This window comes from Mastomys coucha, unplaced genomic scaffold (genome assembly GCF_008632895.1).
Source record: "Mastomys coucha isolate ucsf_1 unplaced genomic scaffold, UCSF_Mcou_1 pScaffold15, whole genome shotgun sequence".
In the NCBI taxonomy this organism is placed as follows: domain Eukaryota; kingdom Metazoa; phylum Chordata; class Mammalia; order Rodentia; family Muridae; genus Mastomys; species Mastomys coucha.
The window spans coordinates 79,734,672-79,751,024 of record NW_022196897.1 but is presented as its reverse complement, the minus strand read 5'-3'; the positions used below and the strand labels follow the sequence as shown (position 1 = coordinate 79,751,024).

General features: G+C 51.1%; 1 protein-coding gene across 2 annotated transcripts in view; it reads right to left on the bottom strand.

Moving 5' to 3' along the window:
• Window positions 1-790: 790 nt before the first annotated feature.
• The window catches only part of Alx4 (ALX homeobox 4), a 39,625-nt gene continuing 24,062 nt past the window's right edge, over window positions 791-16,353 (bottom strand). Inside the window, exons 2-5 of one of the 2 annotated variants that reach the window (XR_004118709.1) lie at window positions 13,404-13,714; window positions 6,700-6,828; window positions 3,442-4,932; window positions 791-3,344 (exon numbers count right to left, since the gene is read on the bottom strand). Coding sequence is in view for 1 of the 2 variants with exons in the window: in XM_031371103.1 (XP_031226963.1) it covers window positions 4,603-4,932; window positions 6,700-6,828; window positions 13,404-13,714 (770 nt within the window). In the remaining variant the exon portion in view is untranslated. Of the gene's footprint in view, window positions 4,933-6,699; window positions 6,829-13,403; window positions 13,715-16,353 lie in introns of both variants that reach the window. The other variant, XM_031371103.1, reaches the window with a different exon arrangement.

Here is a 16,353-nt window from a genome sequence, read left to right as displayed (position 1 = left end):
TAGAGATTGTTTATAGGTCTACCTGGAATGTATCTGTGCTACACAGAATTTCCTCCTTCTGGGTGGCAAGTCTGCTCTCTGTGTCTGTGAGAGAGTGTTCAGATTGTTGGAAATGAAAGGATGAGAAAGTGAGCAGCTATCATCCTTCATGACCCCTTGCACACATATAGACCATGAATGCATCTCATGTGTGCATAACCCATGCGTGCATCTCATGCATGTGTCACCATGTATGCATCTCATCATTTAACCCTCCCCATACTTGGTAGACTAGCCAGGAACAGGGTGTCTTCCTGTACCTTGAACCCTGTTCCTCACACTAGCTCCTCTAAGACCCAGTGCCTCTTTCTGAGGCACCTCCTGCAGCCCCTGTCTGCTTCATCCTTTGTCCTCTAAGCCTGGCTTTCAGACTCATTTGTCCATTTTTTTCCTGATGGGCTGCTGGTGGAGCCCTTCTGGCACAGTTTGGGCACAGAAGCTCTGCCCACAGTCTCCCACTGTCCAAGAGGCAAGCATAGGCACTCCTGCTCCCTCCATCTTGTCTGCTACTCCAAGGGTCGGAAGAGGGAGTGTGACCCACACACTGTCAGACCATGCACCCCTTCTTTGTGCTGGAGGGTTGGCTGGCCACCTGTTGTTAATCTAGCCTGATAACCCATCCTGCGCTGTGTCAGCAGTTCAAAAGGGCACTGTTAGTATTTTTTTTGCCGACTTCAATTAACATGAGATTTCAGAGGTCTCTCTGATCACGTTTCATCTGTCATAAGTCAGGAACAAAACAGACAGACTCCAGTCGAGAGGAGGAAGGAGTTTATTGCAAACAACAACAACCAAACAGACAGTCTGGGCTGCACCCGACAAAGCGGGTGCTGGGAGCATCAGCTGCCTCTGCTTTGTGTTCTGCCCACCTCAGCCCCTCAGCTCCTTCGCCCCCTTCTTCCCACATTCCTCCCCTCTCCAAAAGATGTAAGTGCAATAACTTACTTTAAAAGAAAAGAATGTTTCTTTTTTTTTTTTTTTAATATTTTGCTATAATGTAGTTACATGGTGGTATAGGCAGTAAAACTTTATGGAACAGACCTCAATTTTTTTTTTACATTTTTCTGAAATTTTAATGTATTTTAATATATATATTTATATATTTGAATGTTCCACCCCAGGCCATTAAGCTAAGAGAAAAGTTGCATTTATACAGGGTTAAACTATCTTACAAGAACAGCCAGTATTTGTTGAGGTTCATGTTCCATCTCTCACTCAGCTTCTCTCTCTCTCTCTCTTTTTCTGACCACTGCACACCCAAACAGGTTATTAGACACTGAAAACAGTCCTCCAAAATCAGTAGTATACAGGCCTAGCTCTATGTGTAAGTGAAGGGGAAGGAAGGAGGGGAAGGGTGGGAGCTATTGTCCGGTGGGAACTCCTCCCTGTGGCACCCTTGAATCAAAGTGGGGCTGGGGGAAAGAAATAGAAGCCTGCCCTGGTTTGAAATTGTAAGGTTATGAATTAGCATCCTGGGGGCCAGATTCCCTGCCTCTCTCCCTCTGCTGGGTCTGTTTGTCTCTCTGTACCTGACAGTCAGGGTCATTCCTATTGACCTTTAACCTCAGGTTTCTCTGAGTCCCTAGAGATGTTCTTCTCAAGGATATAGCCCCGAGGGCAATTGACTGAGTAAAGGGGACATGGTGGTTTCCATGGGATCTTTCCTGTCTGCTCAGGGACATGGGGCATCCAAACTGTGTCCAACATGAGTCTGGCAGTGTGTGCCAGGGAACCAATAGGTCTTGCTACCTCTTTGCCTAAATGCCCACTCATCCTGTTCCTCAAAAGTGGAGATATGGTTGTGAGAACTGAGAATCAGGAAGAAACAAAGAAAAATTTGGAGGAGTGCCTGTCTGCCCCAGAACCTTGGCCTTGTACAGTGAAGGGGCTCCTAGATAGATGGGCTGGGGCAGGCTTAACCACTCTCTGTGGCATAACCAGGCTGGCAGGACCAAGAATGACCGCTTGCTATGCTGTCAGGCGAGGTTGGCCTCAGCTCAGTCAGCCTCCTCATTGAGCAGTGACCACCCGGCAGGAAGTCCTCTCTCCTCATCTGTGTCTCTGTTCCTTTAGGAAGCCAGGTTGCTACGATGGCCTTTATTACTTGCTTAGCATCCTAGGGGCTAAGACAGGCCCACTAGAGATGACAGGACCACACAGTTCTCCTCTGGAGAACTGGGAAGCTGAGGAGGTCTGAGACATGAGGGAGGCCCAGTGGGAGCTCAGGACATCTCCAACTGCCTCAGGAATCAACTCAGACCAAGGCCCTCCAGAACAGCCTAGGCGAAAATGGCTACATCTGGAGAGATGGTGGAAGGTATGTCAATTCCTGGCTGTGCTGGAAACAAAGGGGTATTTCTCTATACTGTTTCCATTCTGAGGCTTCTGGGTTGGAATTTTCCTGACTTGCATCTAGCCTAGACGAAAATAAAACTTGGAGAGGTTATATGTCACTCTCTTTCAGAAGAATCTACCAAAAGCCATCTGTCCTCTCTTCTTCCTGAGCTGCCCTGGCTCTCAATCTTTGTACTGAATATCTAGGTATGGACTCCTTTCCCAGCATGCCCTTCCCCAGCCATAATTGCCATAAAAGGAGGACCCCAAGGTGTTGCTTCTGGCCTTAAGTCCTTCCTTCTCTGGATGGATTCTGAGGAAGTGATTTAGTTCTGAAGAACTTATAAGACAAACCTAGATACTCAAAGATTTGAAGCATTCAGGCCAAGCCACCAGGAACCCTGAATTCAGTACCCCAAACCTTCTTTTCGTCCCTAAGATCTTTTCAAGAACTGAAGTTTCTGACTCTTGCTAGGAGTGGCAGACCCAACCCGGAGTCGGCATTCTGCTGAGGGTTTAGTCTGTCCACATTCCAGGGCAGATGAGGACACACAACAGGAAGTTGTGCTTCCCTCTCACCCACTGAGACCTAGGGCAGATCCAAGGCAGGGGTCCTCGCCCTCAGCCCAACCTGAGAGGCCATCCGGAGAGCTGAACCCTGGGCCTAGTGAGCCAAGCCCACCTCATGGACAATAGTCAAGGCAGAAGGTAGAGAGGGCAAGTGTGTCTCCTCAGGAAAAGTCCACCTGCTTGAGGGACCTACCTCAAGGGTGGTTCTGTGCTCCAGCTCAGGGGAGGGCTGGGGCCACTTCAAATCCTAGTTCCTAGCTGCAGGTCAAGTCAGGTAGACAGAGAGCCCCTTCCTTCAGATAGGGGACTGGCTTCAGGAGGACTTCCTGCCATGAAGAGTGGACCTGGTGGGGCTTGATGGGAGCCTTTCCTGAGGCCAGCCGAGGCAGAGATCATGGCCCCTGGGGAAGAAGTAAGGATAGGATCTCTAAGACAGTGTGTAGGGTAACTGAAAAGCGGCTCTCCTTTTAGCCTAGAGGGGCACCAGTCTCCACCTACCCTGTATGGAAAGCGTCAACAGATGTGATGCTGTGGCACCGTGGTGGGTGGACACAGTTAGCCTGAGCATAGAAAGGCCATCCTGGCTGGAGGCTGCTGAGCGGGTCATGTGTCCTCTGTTCCTGATGCCTTCAGCCGGTGGCCCTGTGCTCTAGCTTACATCTTCCAAAGTATAAATGCTTCCAGCCCAGCAGCCCCAATGAGCGACCAGGAGGGAGAGGACAAATATCTCAACTCCTCCCAGAGGTGCCCTGAGGAGATGCGAGTGATGACCAAGGGACCTCTCCACTGTAGAAGACACCAGGTAGTGCCCAGGTTCAGCCTGCTGGATCATCCCCACGGTCATCATTCCGAGAGCTTCTCTGGCTCCTGATGGCCATGTGTGGTGGTAATGATAGGAGAAAAAAAATCTGTGTCCTTCACACCTGGCACACCACCTTCACAGTGTCAACCAAAGCCAGCTACAGGCGCAAAGGCTGGCCCATGTCTCAGTGGGACTTATGGGTGGATAGCAACAGAGTCCTTCAGCTCTGTCCCCTCTCATTTCTTCTAGGCACATCCATCACGGGGGACAGTGAAGCTACAGTCACAGGGCCCATTGGACGGGTGGATGATCAGATGCCTTTGATGCAGAAGGTGGGATTCTATGTGTTTTCAGGGAGCAAAAGGGGTCAGGAGCCGGCCCTGCATGGCAACTTGTTACTTAAGACACACAGCCACAGGCCCAGTGACCAGGGGATCCCACAGGAAATAGGAAGGTTAGAAAAGGCTGGACTGTTGAAGCTGCTAGGTCTTGAAGGGAGCCTAACTTTGACTCAAGTCAAACAGAAGGGGTAAAAGAACACAAAGAGAGACAGGGTCTCAGCTTACATGATGCAAAGCTACACACAGGACCACCTGGCTTTCTCCACTGCCTTTGGCAGGGATCAGGGGTCATGTCCTCAGAGCCAGGGAGGGGCAAGAGCCTATCATCACCCCCTCCCTCCCAGCAGTCCCTGGGGCCTCAGACTTGGGGTGGCTGAAAGTGCTGAGGGCCAGGCCCCTGGGCCAGGCTGGGTTCCTAAGAGGAGAGTCAAGTGGGAAGCTGGGGGCCTGGAAAGCAGGGACATGGCCAGGGCCCCAGGGAGGGGGATGACATCAGGAGTGGCAGGAGGGGTTCTGTCATGTGGCCCAAGAGATGGCTGCGCTGTGCTCCTTGGCCTTCATGCGCAGGGCAGCAATGCTTGAGGTCTTGCGGTCTGGCTCGCCGTTCATCTCGTAGCCATTGAGGCTCGGACTGATGCCAGCTGCTCCAAACAGGCTGCCCATGTGTGTCTGGCCCACGTGACTACCAGCTCCAGAGACACTCAAGAAGTCGGAGACACTGCTGGCTCCAGAGCCAGGAGGGTGAGCGTGAGGGGACATACAGGCTGGCACCGGGTCACAGGGAACCACACAGGCTGGCACTGGTGAGGCAGCCCCATTGTTGCCAATCCAGGACGGGTTCTGAATCTGGGGACAGTGAAGGGAGAGATGTCATAGGCCAGCTAGGAGGGCAGTGGTATAGAGGGGCTCTCATCCTTTCCAGCTGTCTATCATTACAATGAAATCATTCTTAGGTGTCTAACATTAAGATTGCCCAGGGACCACTGGAGGTGAATTTACGTTTTAGAATTTCAGTTTCCAGGATAGATCCATGCTCGATATTCAGTAGCAAGGATTGTGTTTCAAATTGCCTTAGGGTCCAGGCAAAGCATTGTTCTGGGGTAATGTGGGGAGCAGTGTGGGGAGCAGGCATCTGAGTGCTCCCATAGGCCCAGGCCAATGCCTAAGGCTCCAAGACAGAACCCTTGAGGGTTCCCAACTAGTCCCACAGTGAAAAAGTGGCCCCAGCCCCAATGTAAGGTTCAACTACATATCTTCTCTTACATGGTCATTCTTTCTCTCTTCTCAGCTCTCACGTCTGGCCTCAGTGTCCTCTGCTCTCTATGCATCTCCAAGGAGGTGAATCTGGGGTGTCTAGGTCCCCTTTGAAGAAAGGACTAGGTCCTCTCAACTACACACTCTAGGCTCTCTGTTGTTTCAGACAGGGTTCTCCCAGCCTGCCCATCCCTAAGGTGGCAAGAACTCAAGGAGGCCTTGAGAACCACTAGGTGGGCACTGGGTCCTAAAGGCCACAGGAACTTCTAATGCTCCCAAGAACTGCCTGCAGACTGATCACGTGCTAGTCCTGGCCCTAGCATGCCCCAGAGTGGGAACAATGTGATCATCACCCCCTCTTGGACATGATCTAGACCCGAGAGTGTGGGGCAGGTGGAAGAGTCAGGCAAAGGTCTCTTGTTGGCTTCCCGCCTCTAGCTCTGAGCTCAGATGGCAGCCATCAAGGAGCTGGAGGTTGGCCCTGGGAACACAGAGGGGGAGGGGAAGGTAAGCAGTAAAGAATGTGCCCAGAGGCGAAGCTGATGAACTAGACACCCCTTGTTCCTCTGCCTCACAGCAAGCTCTGCCCTCCGACCCTCAAATCCTGGGGGAGGTGGAGGAGGTACAGAGCTGGCCCGGGTCAGGGGTGGGATGGGCAGGGCCGTTAGATAGCCCCGCAGCCGTTCGCACTCAGGGGCGCTGATGCACCCTGCAGCTGGAAAGTCTGAGGACTTTGAGGAGCCTTAGGCAGAGGTGGGTCACGAGAGAGGTGCCAGGGATGCACGCTCAGACAAGAGGACATCCGTCCAGGTGCCCTGGGTGCCTGGCATCACTCACAATGCTCCTTGTTCTCGCTGATAGACAGGAGGGAAGTTGCTGGACCAAGGAGACAGCAGGCAGATGCCTGAATGTCAAGCTCACGCAGTTACCTTCCAGGGACTATGACCCTACACCCTACAACAGCGTTATAAAAGAGCTGAAGAGGACACTTACGTCTTGTTCACACACAAAGAAGCTGGGCCTCAGCTGGAGATACATGAAGAGAGCAAGGCTCTAAGACTCTGAGGAACCTTTGTCTGGGGCCCATGTGTATATCAACCTGGCCACAAGTCCTTGATATCTCAGCACATCATTCCTTTGGGTGCTCTGAGGGACAGCCAACACCCTGGAAGCTCCTGGTCTTCTGTCGGACGGATGCTTACCACAGCAGAGGACAATGCTGTCCCAACATTCTAGGTCTCCCACAGTGAGAGACAAACAAGCACACACCTGTCTTCTCTGACCCTGCAGAGTCCTCCTCCTCCCCTGCATCATCCCAGGTCTAAGGTCAGAGGGGACATAGCAGGCAGGGAGACATACCTGGGCATAGTTCTCGGCTCGGGTGAGGAGGGGCAACTCATAGGCTGTAGAGAAATGGGTCCGGACTTGCTGCATCTGCCCAAAGCGCTCCCTCTTTCGCCACTTGGCCCTCCGGTTCTGGAACCAAACCTACAGGACAAAGCAATGGTGGTCACGGGGGTTAGGTCTTGCTCTCAGACAGGGAACACTGATCCTGCAGTGACTCCACCAGCCAGGGGTGTGTGTGTGTGTGTTAGGGACACAGAGAAAGAGTCAATATGTACCTTTTGCTCTTTGTATGAGAACTAACTATGTAGAATTGTCAGAGTTGGGAAGGCTGCCAATACTCCAGACCATCAGTGTGATTTGAAGCCTAACTGTGTAAGCTTCAGATATCAGAACAGGCAAGTATTGCACATGCTCGTGAGCGCGCGCATGCGCGCGCGCACACACACACACACACACACACACACACACACACAAGAAGACAGAGAGAATGAGCACAAACCATTGGTCATCGGTCTTCCTGGCACTGTATGCAATCTGTAGAGGGCCACAGACCTTTTCTAGAAATTTCTTCCCTTAGCCAATCACATACAATCCTGAAGGCTTGTGGCTCTCTAGGACATATTTATAGATACAAGTCCAGAGTACGTGTGTACACGTGTACATCTCCCTGAATCTTTTTGTGAGAAACCAAAACTCAGCTCAGAACTCCTTCCCTTGTTTTATGGTGAGGCCCTCTGAAACAATAGTAGTCAGGAAAAGATGTGTAGAAACAGGAGCTAGACTGGAGAGCCGCTCCTCTCTACACCAGCTCTGGGCTTGCCCTTAGTAAGGTGTCAGGAAGGGTGGCTGTTGAAAAATCTTATACAGACTGACAGATGCTGGTCAAGTGGTACCTGTCACTGATGTATAGGTGCTGGGCCATTGGCTTGACCAAACACTGAGTCAGGAGAGATGTGTCAGAGTCAGATGTAAGGGTGGAGTCTCTGATGGGTGGCTGAGAACCTTCCCAAGGCACGAGGAGAAGGGTAAGGGCAGGCTGCCACCCTAGGGAACTTAACTGGTTATAGACAGAGAGGAGGATGCAGTCATTGAGGGTGGGAGAGGAAAAGCAGTGGGAAGAAGGCAGGCCAGATGCTCCTTAGAGGACAATGCCCACAGCTTTCTCTCTATTTTCCAGTGGGCTCTGTAGATTAAGATATACACAGGCATCACTCAGCAATGCGCACACAGTCTGTCACCTGCAGGCCACATGCACCACAGGAGAGCTACAAACACAGCCCAACGCAAAAGTGTAAACTTGCTTAAAACACTTTAAGAGATATATTGATTTTATAACTCAGTCACATGGTCCGCAATTGTGAACTTGATGACAGTGTCCTATTACAATTCCAAAGGCTGGACGGGTCTGTGCCGGTGCAGTCTGCACCTGGGCTGCTATCTGGGGGCCTAGACTGTGAGAAAGACATTATTAACAGGGCAAGGCAGGGGCTCCCCTAGCTGTGGCAGCCAGCTACGCTTCTGTGATGGAGGGCAGAGCAGCCTCTCCACCATCCTGCCTGAGAACACCCAGACTCCTTTAGAGCCATGGCAGCGAACAGAAAGGAGCAGCGAGTCTGGGCCTTCCCTGGAGGCTCTGCACAGAGGCTTCTAGAGTATCTTATAAGATGGGCCTGCGGCAGTGCCTGAACTGCCCAAAGCCTCAAGTTCCACATCCTTAGGATGGGGCTGAGGTCTGGGCTGACGTCAGAGTAGAAGTGAAGACAGCAGATGGGAGCACAGCATGAGGTTTCTAGAATAGTTGGGCTGTTTGTTTATGACTCCTGACCTCATTCTCTTGGCTGAAGAAAAGTGGTCAAAGTCTGTGGGATGTGTTCATTACAGACAGGTAGGGAAAGTATTCCTCTCCAGCTCACTTTCCATTTCTAATCTATACTCACTTACACACAAAGGTATCTATCTGGTCATGTGCATGTGCGCGCACACACACACACACACACACACACACACACACACACATACATATACACACAGAGTGTCCTTCCTGTGACCTCCCTGGAGACCAGCTCTCTTCAAGGCTCAGGGTCTCAGTCCCTGCCCCACAGCCTGGGGGAGGGGTACTTTTACTCTGAGTAGTCCTGGGGTGAAGGCCCAGGATGCCCACTGGGAGAGTGGGAGACATGGGGGCTCTTCTTGCATGGTGAAATGGGATCCTCCTTTATCAGAGGCTGCAGTGGGGGCTGGGGCAGGCTGGAGGGATCAATCAGAGGAGCTTGTTTTCATTTCATGTTTAATTTCCTGCAGGCTGAGCTCAGTCTTCCGCTCCATCCTCAACCTCCCAGGGTTTTTTGGAGTGGGGGGTACCAGAGGAACCAAAATATACAGCCCCACTCTTTCCTCTCTTGGGGGGGCCGTGCAGAGGCAAGAGAAACTGCTGTTGCTGTTGCTCCTCCTCATCTTCCTCCTCCTCATCTTCCTCCTTCTCCTCCTCCTCCTCCTCCTCCTCCTCCTCCTCCTCCTCCTCCTCTTCCTCCTCTTGCTGCTGTTGTTGCTAAGGTTTTGTGTCTGTGGGTTCCAGGTCTCTTTTGTGGTGGGATTGTAGAAGTGTATGATGTCACTGAGCACTGTGAAACTGAGGATGCCTGAGAGGGGTCCAGAGCATAAGTTGGTGTCAGGCAAAGGGACCTAGAATTCCAGGAAGAAGTGGGGCAAGGGATAGGATATGATACTTGAGGGAAGTGTGGATCTGGGTAGCCTAGAGCATGATTTGGGGGAGGGAGTGGAGAAGGGTCATGGTAGGATTCATTTGATGGAGGTGGTGGCAGATGGGGCAGAGTAGAGAAACCCAGATCACTGGGGCTGGCCTACTAGGGACCTCCTTTTCCAGGTCATCCTTTGTCCCTATCTTTTTACTCTGTGCTTGAGGCCTGAGACTAAATTCTGCCTTTGCTGTCCCTGAGTTGGCTGAAGCTATTAGCCTGGCTGACTTAAATGCCCCCTTCCCATGTACCGTGGTACCTGGTGCCTCCTTCTGCACTCCAATACGTGTGTTTCTGTGCAGAGACTTGGTGTGTCCTCCCATCTCCGACCCCCAGCTGTGCCTCTGTGTCTCAGGGCCGTGCAACCACAAACTTGTCTCTATAAGCCCCCAGGAGGAGAGCTCACCAAGGTCCCCGCTATGCCTCCATCCTGGATGTCTCGGCCAGGACCACCCCGTTCCCAGCCCACCCGGGCCTGGCCCACTCAGCACAGGCCTCTCTGGAGGACCAGGCCATTCAAGGAACCAACTGTCTTGGAGGAGGCCTCTCTAACCGCAGCCCATCTGGGGCCAGGGTGGGGTGGCCCAGGGCGGGGAGGCTTCAGTCTCATTGTCTTCAGACACCAGCTGTGGAGATTGGAATCCCAGACAGCAGAGAGAGGCCCTGAAGCCCCCTGGAGCAGGGCCAGACCCCAGGCTGTTTCCCATGAAGGACCATCTTGGGACCCCCCCTACTGGCCCCTCCCTTTTCCTGCCATCACGGTACACCAGGCACCTGGCTTGCCACCAGCAAGCAGAGTGTGGGTCCTGAGCAAACTCCATAGAGGCAAGCAAGGCGGTTCTAGTACACCCCTGCACTCCCCCACCCCTACGGCCCCAGGGCACTGCCAGGCTTAGAGCTCAACCCAGAGGTTTGACGCACATGGAGATCCCACCCACCCTGCTGCCTTTGTACAGAGAAAAATCTAACAACAATCTGGCATGTACCCGCGAACAGCACACTAGTCGAAGAGCACTGGCCCTGAGCTGGGGCGTCCTGGATCTCAGGCTCAGACTGCTTCGGAATCCCGGTTAACTCCTGGCAATCACTTCCCACATCTGGGTCTTCCTTCCTCATAAAAATAAGGTGTGGTCTTTTCTGAACTACCATTCAGTAATTCTATAACCTTCCTATTTGATAGGAAGATAGACGACACATTAGAGTTTCTCTTTCTACCTTGGCTGACAGGAAGCTCAAGGCTGAGTTTAAACAACAAGGAACCTAACCCTGGTAGGTTTTTACTTTATTTTATATTTTTAACATAGACACCCCATTTCTTGAAACAGCTTCTGACCTTAAACTGAAAAAAAAAAAAAAAACCCAAAAAACAAAAAAACCGAAAATCTCTAGTTGTAAATTTTTTCAACATTTTGGAAGCAGGCCTGGGTATGTCTCTGTGTGTCAACAAAGCACTTGCCTGGCTATATAGCAGTGACCCAGAAATACTTGGTCTGTATCATTCTCTGTTTCCTGCAGAGTATTCCCTGGACTCTGCTCTAGACACGCACATTCATTTGAGAACTCACACGCACACAGGTGCACACACACAAGCAAGCAGGTTGATCCCACTCCAACATGCTACCTACTTACTGGTACTGTGGACTGGCATCCAGCTGCCCACTTCTCTACCCCTTCTGTTCTGCCCCCAACCCTGGGTTGAAGCTGGGGCTCCTCTAGGAGCTCGAATCTCAGGTAGGTGAGGTCTCATGGGGCACGAGAGGGCTCTGGCATGGCAGTAAAGCCCAGCTCTCTGCCATTCTGCATTAAGCCACAAGACTGCAGCATGCTTCTAGCAGCTATGGTGTCCAGGGGCTACAGGTTTCCTGGTATTCTCTACGTGCCCAAGCTAAATGGCAGATACCTCAGTGTGTTAAACAGGACTTGGTGAAGCTGATGGTCACTCCACTGATGTCTCAGAACCATCAGTAGAATGAAAGCTACAGTGTCCATGAGTCTTCCCAGGACCACGGAGCTCTTTGTTCTGTCTCCCTGGGGCCCAGGCCACAGTGCTGTGCCCATTAAAAAGAAAGATTGTCTCACCATGGAAGCAAGAAGCCCTGAATTCAGATTCCTAGAACCCACTGAAAAGAGCCAGGCGTGATGGTGTGTACCTGTAACCCCAGTGTTGGCAAGTGAGGCCAAGAGGAGGCTCAACGGTTACTTGGTCTAGTCAAATTGGCAAGCTCGGGGTTCAGAGAAAAATCCTGTCTAAAAAATAAGATTATGAGCAATTGAGAAAGACATCTAATATCAACTTCTGGTCTGCATACATCCACACACTTGAACACACACACACACACACACACACATACACACACACACACGCACACACACACGTATACTTGTATATGCATCTTTCCTCACGTGTAAACACACATGAATATAAACACATAACACACACACATGCATACGTGTTTAAAAAAGAAAAGAAGCTCTCTGTGTTCGCATGTGTCAAGCTCCTGCCTGCACAGAATCTGCATGCACTATTCTTGCTGTGCTTCGAGTGCAGAAGCAATCTGAATATGGTGTCAATTTCATACCAAACTTAAGCTTGAACTCTAGTATGCGGGCTTGGTCATATGTGCTTTGGCATATTGGACTTTCTCTTTCATTTCTATCATTTTCTATGGGGGCCACCCTCTGAGAAAGCAGGGCCAGTGACCTGCACATATTCACTGCCTTTGTTGTGTGTGCTAGGTGTGACCCAAACCTGTAATCCCAGGGCATGGAAGGCAAGACAAGAGGTTCAGGAGTTCAAGGTCAGCTGTGGTTACATAGCAAGAAAGAGGCCAATCTAAGCTACATAAGGCCCAGTCTCAAAAACAACAAGGCAAATAATCATGGATTCCTCATTCCATGGGCAAACGAATGAGACTACTCTTGAAGTCTATCCACAACAGGAAGCAGAAGAAGTAGAAGAAAGTGACCTGCTTTGGTCCTGTTGATTTTATAATAGGCTATGTGGTATTGTGTGGTGTTTAGCTGCGTCCAGCTGTGTTGATCAGTACCGAGTTGGCTGAGCTCTGCTCAGTTGGCTTGGGCAGAATGGAGCCATGTACGGTGAATTGTGTTGAGTTTGTTTCTGGGACTATTGCATTGGGTTCAGTTGGTGCTGCACTGGGTTGGACTGAGCTGTGTGTGTTGAGTTGGGTTGCACTGGTTGTGCTGAACTGAGCTGGGTTGGGCTGTGTATGAGTTGTACTATGGAGAGATGTGTTGTATTGGGTTGGGTTGGCCAATACCAGATTGTCCTATGGAAAATTAGGTTGTACAGGGTTGAACTGAGCTGTGTATTGTGAGTCACACTGTTGACTTATGTTGTATTAGATTGTGTTAGGTATGCTGGGCTCTGCTGGGCTGTATTATATTGGCTTGGGCCATGTTGTTCTGGGTTGAGCTGAGTTGTACAAGTGTCTGGGTTGTTTTTTACTGCATTGTATAGTGCTGTGTTGCATTGGATTGGGTTGCACTGAGTTTAACTGAGCTGTGTGTGGTGAGTTATGTTGACTCGGTTGGACTGATCTATTTTATATTGTCGAACTGGGTCTTGTTGGATTGTAGTGGGTTCTATTGTTTTGTTGGGTTAGGTTGTGCTGGGTGAGTTAAGCCATGTGTGCTGAATTGGCACCATGTTGAGTTGGCTCGGTGTGGGCTGTGTTATACTGAGCTGGATCATGTGGCACTGGGTAGAACGGAACTGTGTGTAGCGAGTTGTGCCGTTTTGAGGTGGGTTGTGCTAGACTGTGCTGCTCTGCACTGGGTTGTGCTATGCAGTAATTGTGCCATGTTGCATTGAGTTGTGCTGTCCTGGGGCTTAACTGGCCTGTGTATGGTGGGTTGCACTGTGCCGAGTTGGATTAAATTGGTTCTGGAGAGTGATGGTCATAAGGCATTCATTGTATGGGCCCTGTCATGGCTGACCTGCACACGGGCCTCGGTGAGGTCGGTCCTCATAGCCAGCTGCTCCCGTGCATACACATCAGGGTAATGTGTCTTCTGGAAGACTTTCTCCAGCTCTTCCAGCTGGTAGCTGGTGAAGGTGGTTCGGTTCCGCCGCTTCTTGCCTTTGTTACTCTCAGAGTCGGTCTTTTCCAGGGGGCTTGGTATTTCAGCGCTAGCCCGGTCCTGGGGCCCCTTGGCCCCTGTCTCCTTCACACTGAGGTAGCTGTTGTCCATGCCCACGGGTTCAGAGTCAGGGGGCAACTCTGGCTCACCCAGGTTGCTCTCTTTGGCTGAGAAAGAGAAAGGAAGGTTAGAAACTTGAATCCAGGAAGGGAGACGGACCCTCCCAGAGGCACACTGAGTACCGGGCTAAGAGACTCAAGGTCCATACTCTGGCTTTTTATCAACATGCCAGGTGACTTTGGGCAAGTCTGTCCCCTCCATCACCCTCTGTGGCATCATCCTAGAATGGTCCCTTCTGGCACCAATGTCATGTAGCTCTAGGTTGGCCAGTCTGACCTTGGTGGCTTTCTCGCTACTCTCTAGTTGTGAGACTCCTCCCCTACAGGGAGTCAAAAGAGCCAAAATCCCTTTGGACGTGGACCCAATGGCTATCTGACACAATACTAATGTTACCTTGGGTAGAGAAGAACTCCTTCAGCCACAGTGGACTTGGTAGGAAAAAGAAGGGGCAGCATTGAGACACATAGTTTTGTCTTCATGGAGTTCAACAGAGAATCCTTGGAGACTGTCTCAGACTTTAGTGTTGAGACCCACCCCCAATCCAACCCCCAACACACACCTCCCACTCCACCTGTAACACTGCCTGCAAAGGGGCCTTTAGCCAGTGGGGTTCACTGAGGCATGGGTATATGCTGGGATCCCTTTCATAGTAGCTGCCACCGTCTACCATAGCTGGGAGGCCCTCACTCCTGAGGATGCCCTCTTTGCAGCCACAGAGAGTCATCAGAAACACAGCTCACAGCCCAGGCCCTGCCTGCTCACTGCTGATACAATAAGGCTCCCATGGTAGACTCCTGGAAACTCAGAGCTACAAGGAAGAAAGCCAAGCCATGCAGATCAATAGTCTAGAGGTGAGCCGGGCGGTGGTGGCGCACTCCTTTAGTCCCAGCACTTGGGAGGCAGAGGCAGGTGGATTTCTGAGTTCGAGGCCAGCCTGGTCTACAGAGTGAGTTCCAGGACAGTCAGGGCTATACAGAGAAACCCTGTCTCGGGGTGGAAAATAAAAGAGTCTAGAGGTGGAGACCAAGGCAGGAGGTTGGGAGCTTCTGGCTCACCCATCCATCTGAGCATACACACTTGCCTCACGATAGCAGGGGCCTCAGAGTCTGGGCTCCAGTGCCAGGCACCAGGGTTTCTGTGCCACACCTCTGGCTTTACTTTTCAAAGGAACCCTTTGTGGCTCAGTTTCCCCTTTATAATTTTGGGGTGAATGAAGAGATCCACGGGGTATTTCTTATGGGTTGTGAGAAAGGGAGAGGCAGTCAGCCAGCTGGCTGTGTAGCCTTCAAGCATTAGTGACCCCTGCTTCTGGTCAGGCCTTACAGGCTTACAGGCACTGCCAGTACTAGAGGAGTGTAATCCAGGACAAGTCCTCCATGAAAAAAGTCCCTGGGGTGCAGGCACATGTATACGCACACCATGGGATGGGAATCAAGGCAGTCTCCAGATTCGGGAAGTCCCTTTCTGACCATATTCTCTGTTTGAGACTTGGGAAGAAGGAGATAGATTCAGTGAGAGAACCATTAATAAGACGTGAGGAATTCTTAAATACGCGCAAGCTCTGTCCATTCACAACAAGTGTGTGGTGAGCCCAAGTATCAACCACTCTGACCCCCTATTTCTTCTTCTGGAAACAGGTCCATGCAATCTCCATTTTGGATCAAGATGATGCCTCTAACCTTGATCTTCTGATGCCATCTAGATTGGGGGCTGGGGTCAGGGGGATGATTGATGCTTCAAGTTTACCAGCCTCCCTGTCAGCACTAGCGAGGGTAAGGAAGAGATTGTCTTCCCTGGTCAGTCTCCTTCCAACTCTGGCACTGAAGAAAAGGAGGAGAGGGTGCCCAGCGCAGGCCTGGACACAGCTCTACTTCTAGCATCTAAGGGGGTGGCAGACCAAACCAGTGGCGTTAAAATGACAGCCTCGCGAGGCCAGCTTACACAGCTAGTGAGCAATCACAGTTTCAGTGACAGCTTTGTGCGAACTGCAGTTGGCAGCAGGACCAAGAGCTTCCAGCAAAGATATTTATCTTCCTGGCAGACAAATATGTTTTATGTTTTGGTTTTTTCTTTTTCTTTCCTTTTCTTTCTTTCTTTCTTTTTTTTTTTTTTAGAAAAGAAATCCCGCCCAGCTCACCCAAAATAAGCATTCCTCTTGTGCAACTTCCTGGCAGCCAGGCCAGGGAAGGCAGCCGCCACCCCTCCTGGCCTAGCCCTGTTCCCCAGGCTCATCCTTGCCCCGTGAACCCTGGTAGTGTCTCTGGGCATCCAGCCTGGAGCTGGGATTACCCCATGGGAATGAGGGCCAGTTGAGGTCAGCAACATAAAAACCAGGCTTGGAAAGACTAACCCTAGCTTCTCATTTAAACCGAGGTGAAAAAGCTAGAGAGAGAAAAAAAAAAGTATGCCCTAATTATCCACAGACCAGTCTCTTGCTCCTGGGACTACCCAGGACCTGTTCCCAGGAGAAGATGTCCAGGGCTTCTCAGAACCTGTGAATTCTGCCCCTGAGGACTGGGGACCAAGATGAAGTCCAAGGCACCCTCAGTTCGGAGCTAGTTCTTGGCCCAGCAGGAGACAATGGCAGAGTTCGCAGTCTTCTGAGGAGGAAGAAGTAAGTGTATACCCCTGCCCACACCCAGCCACCCACTGAGAAGAGCAAATGGGAGATGGGAACATAGCAGGG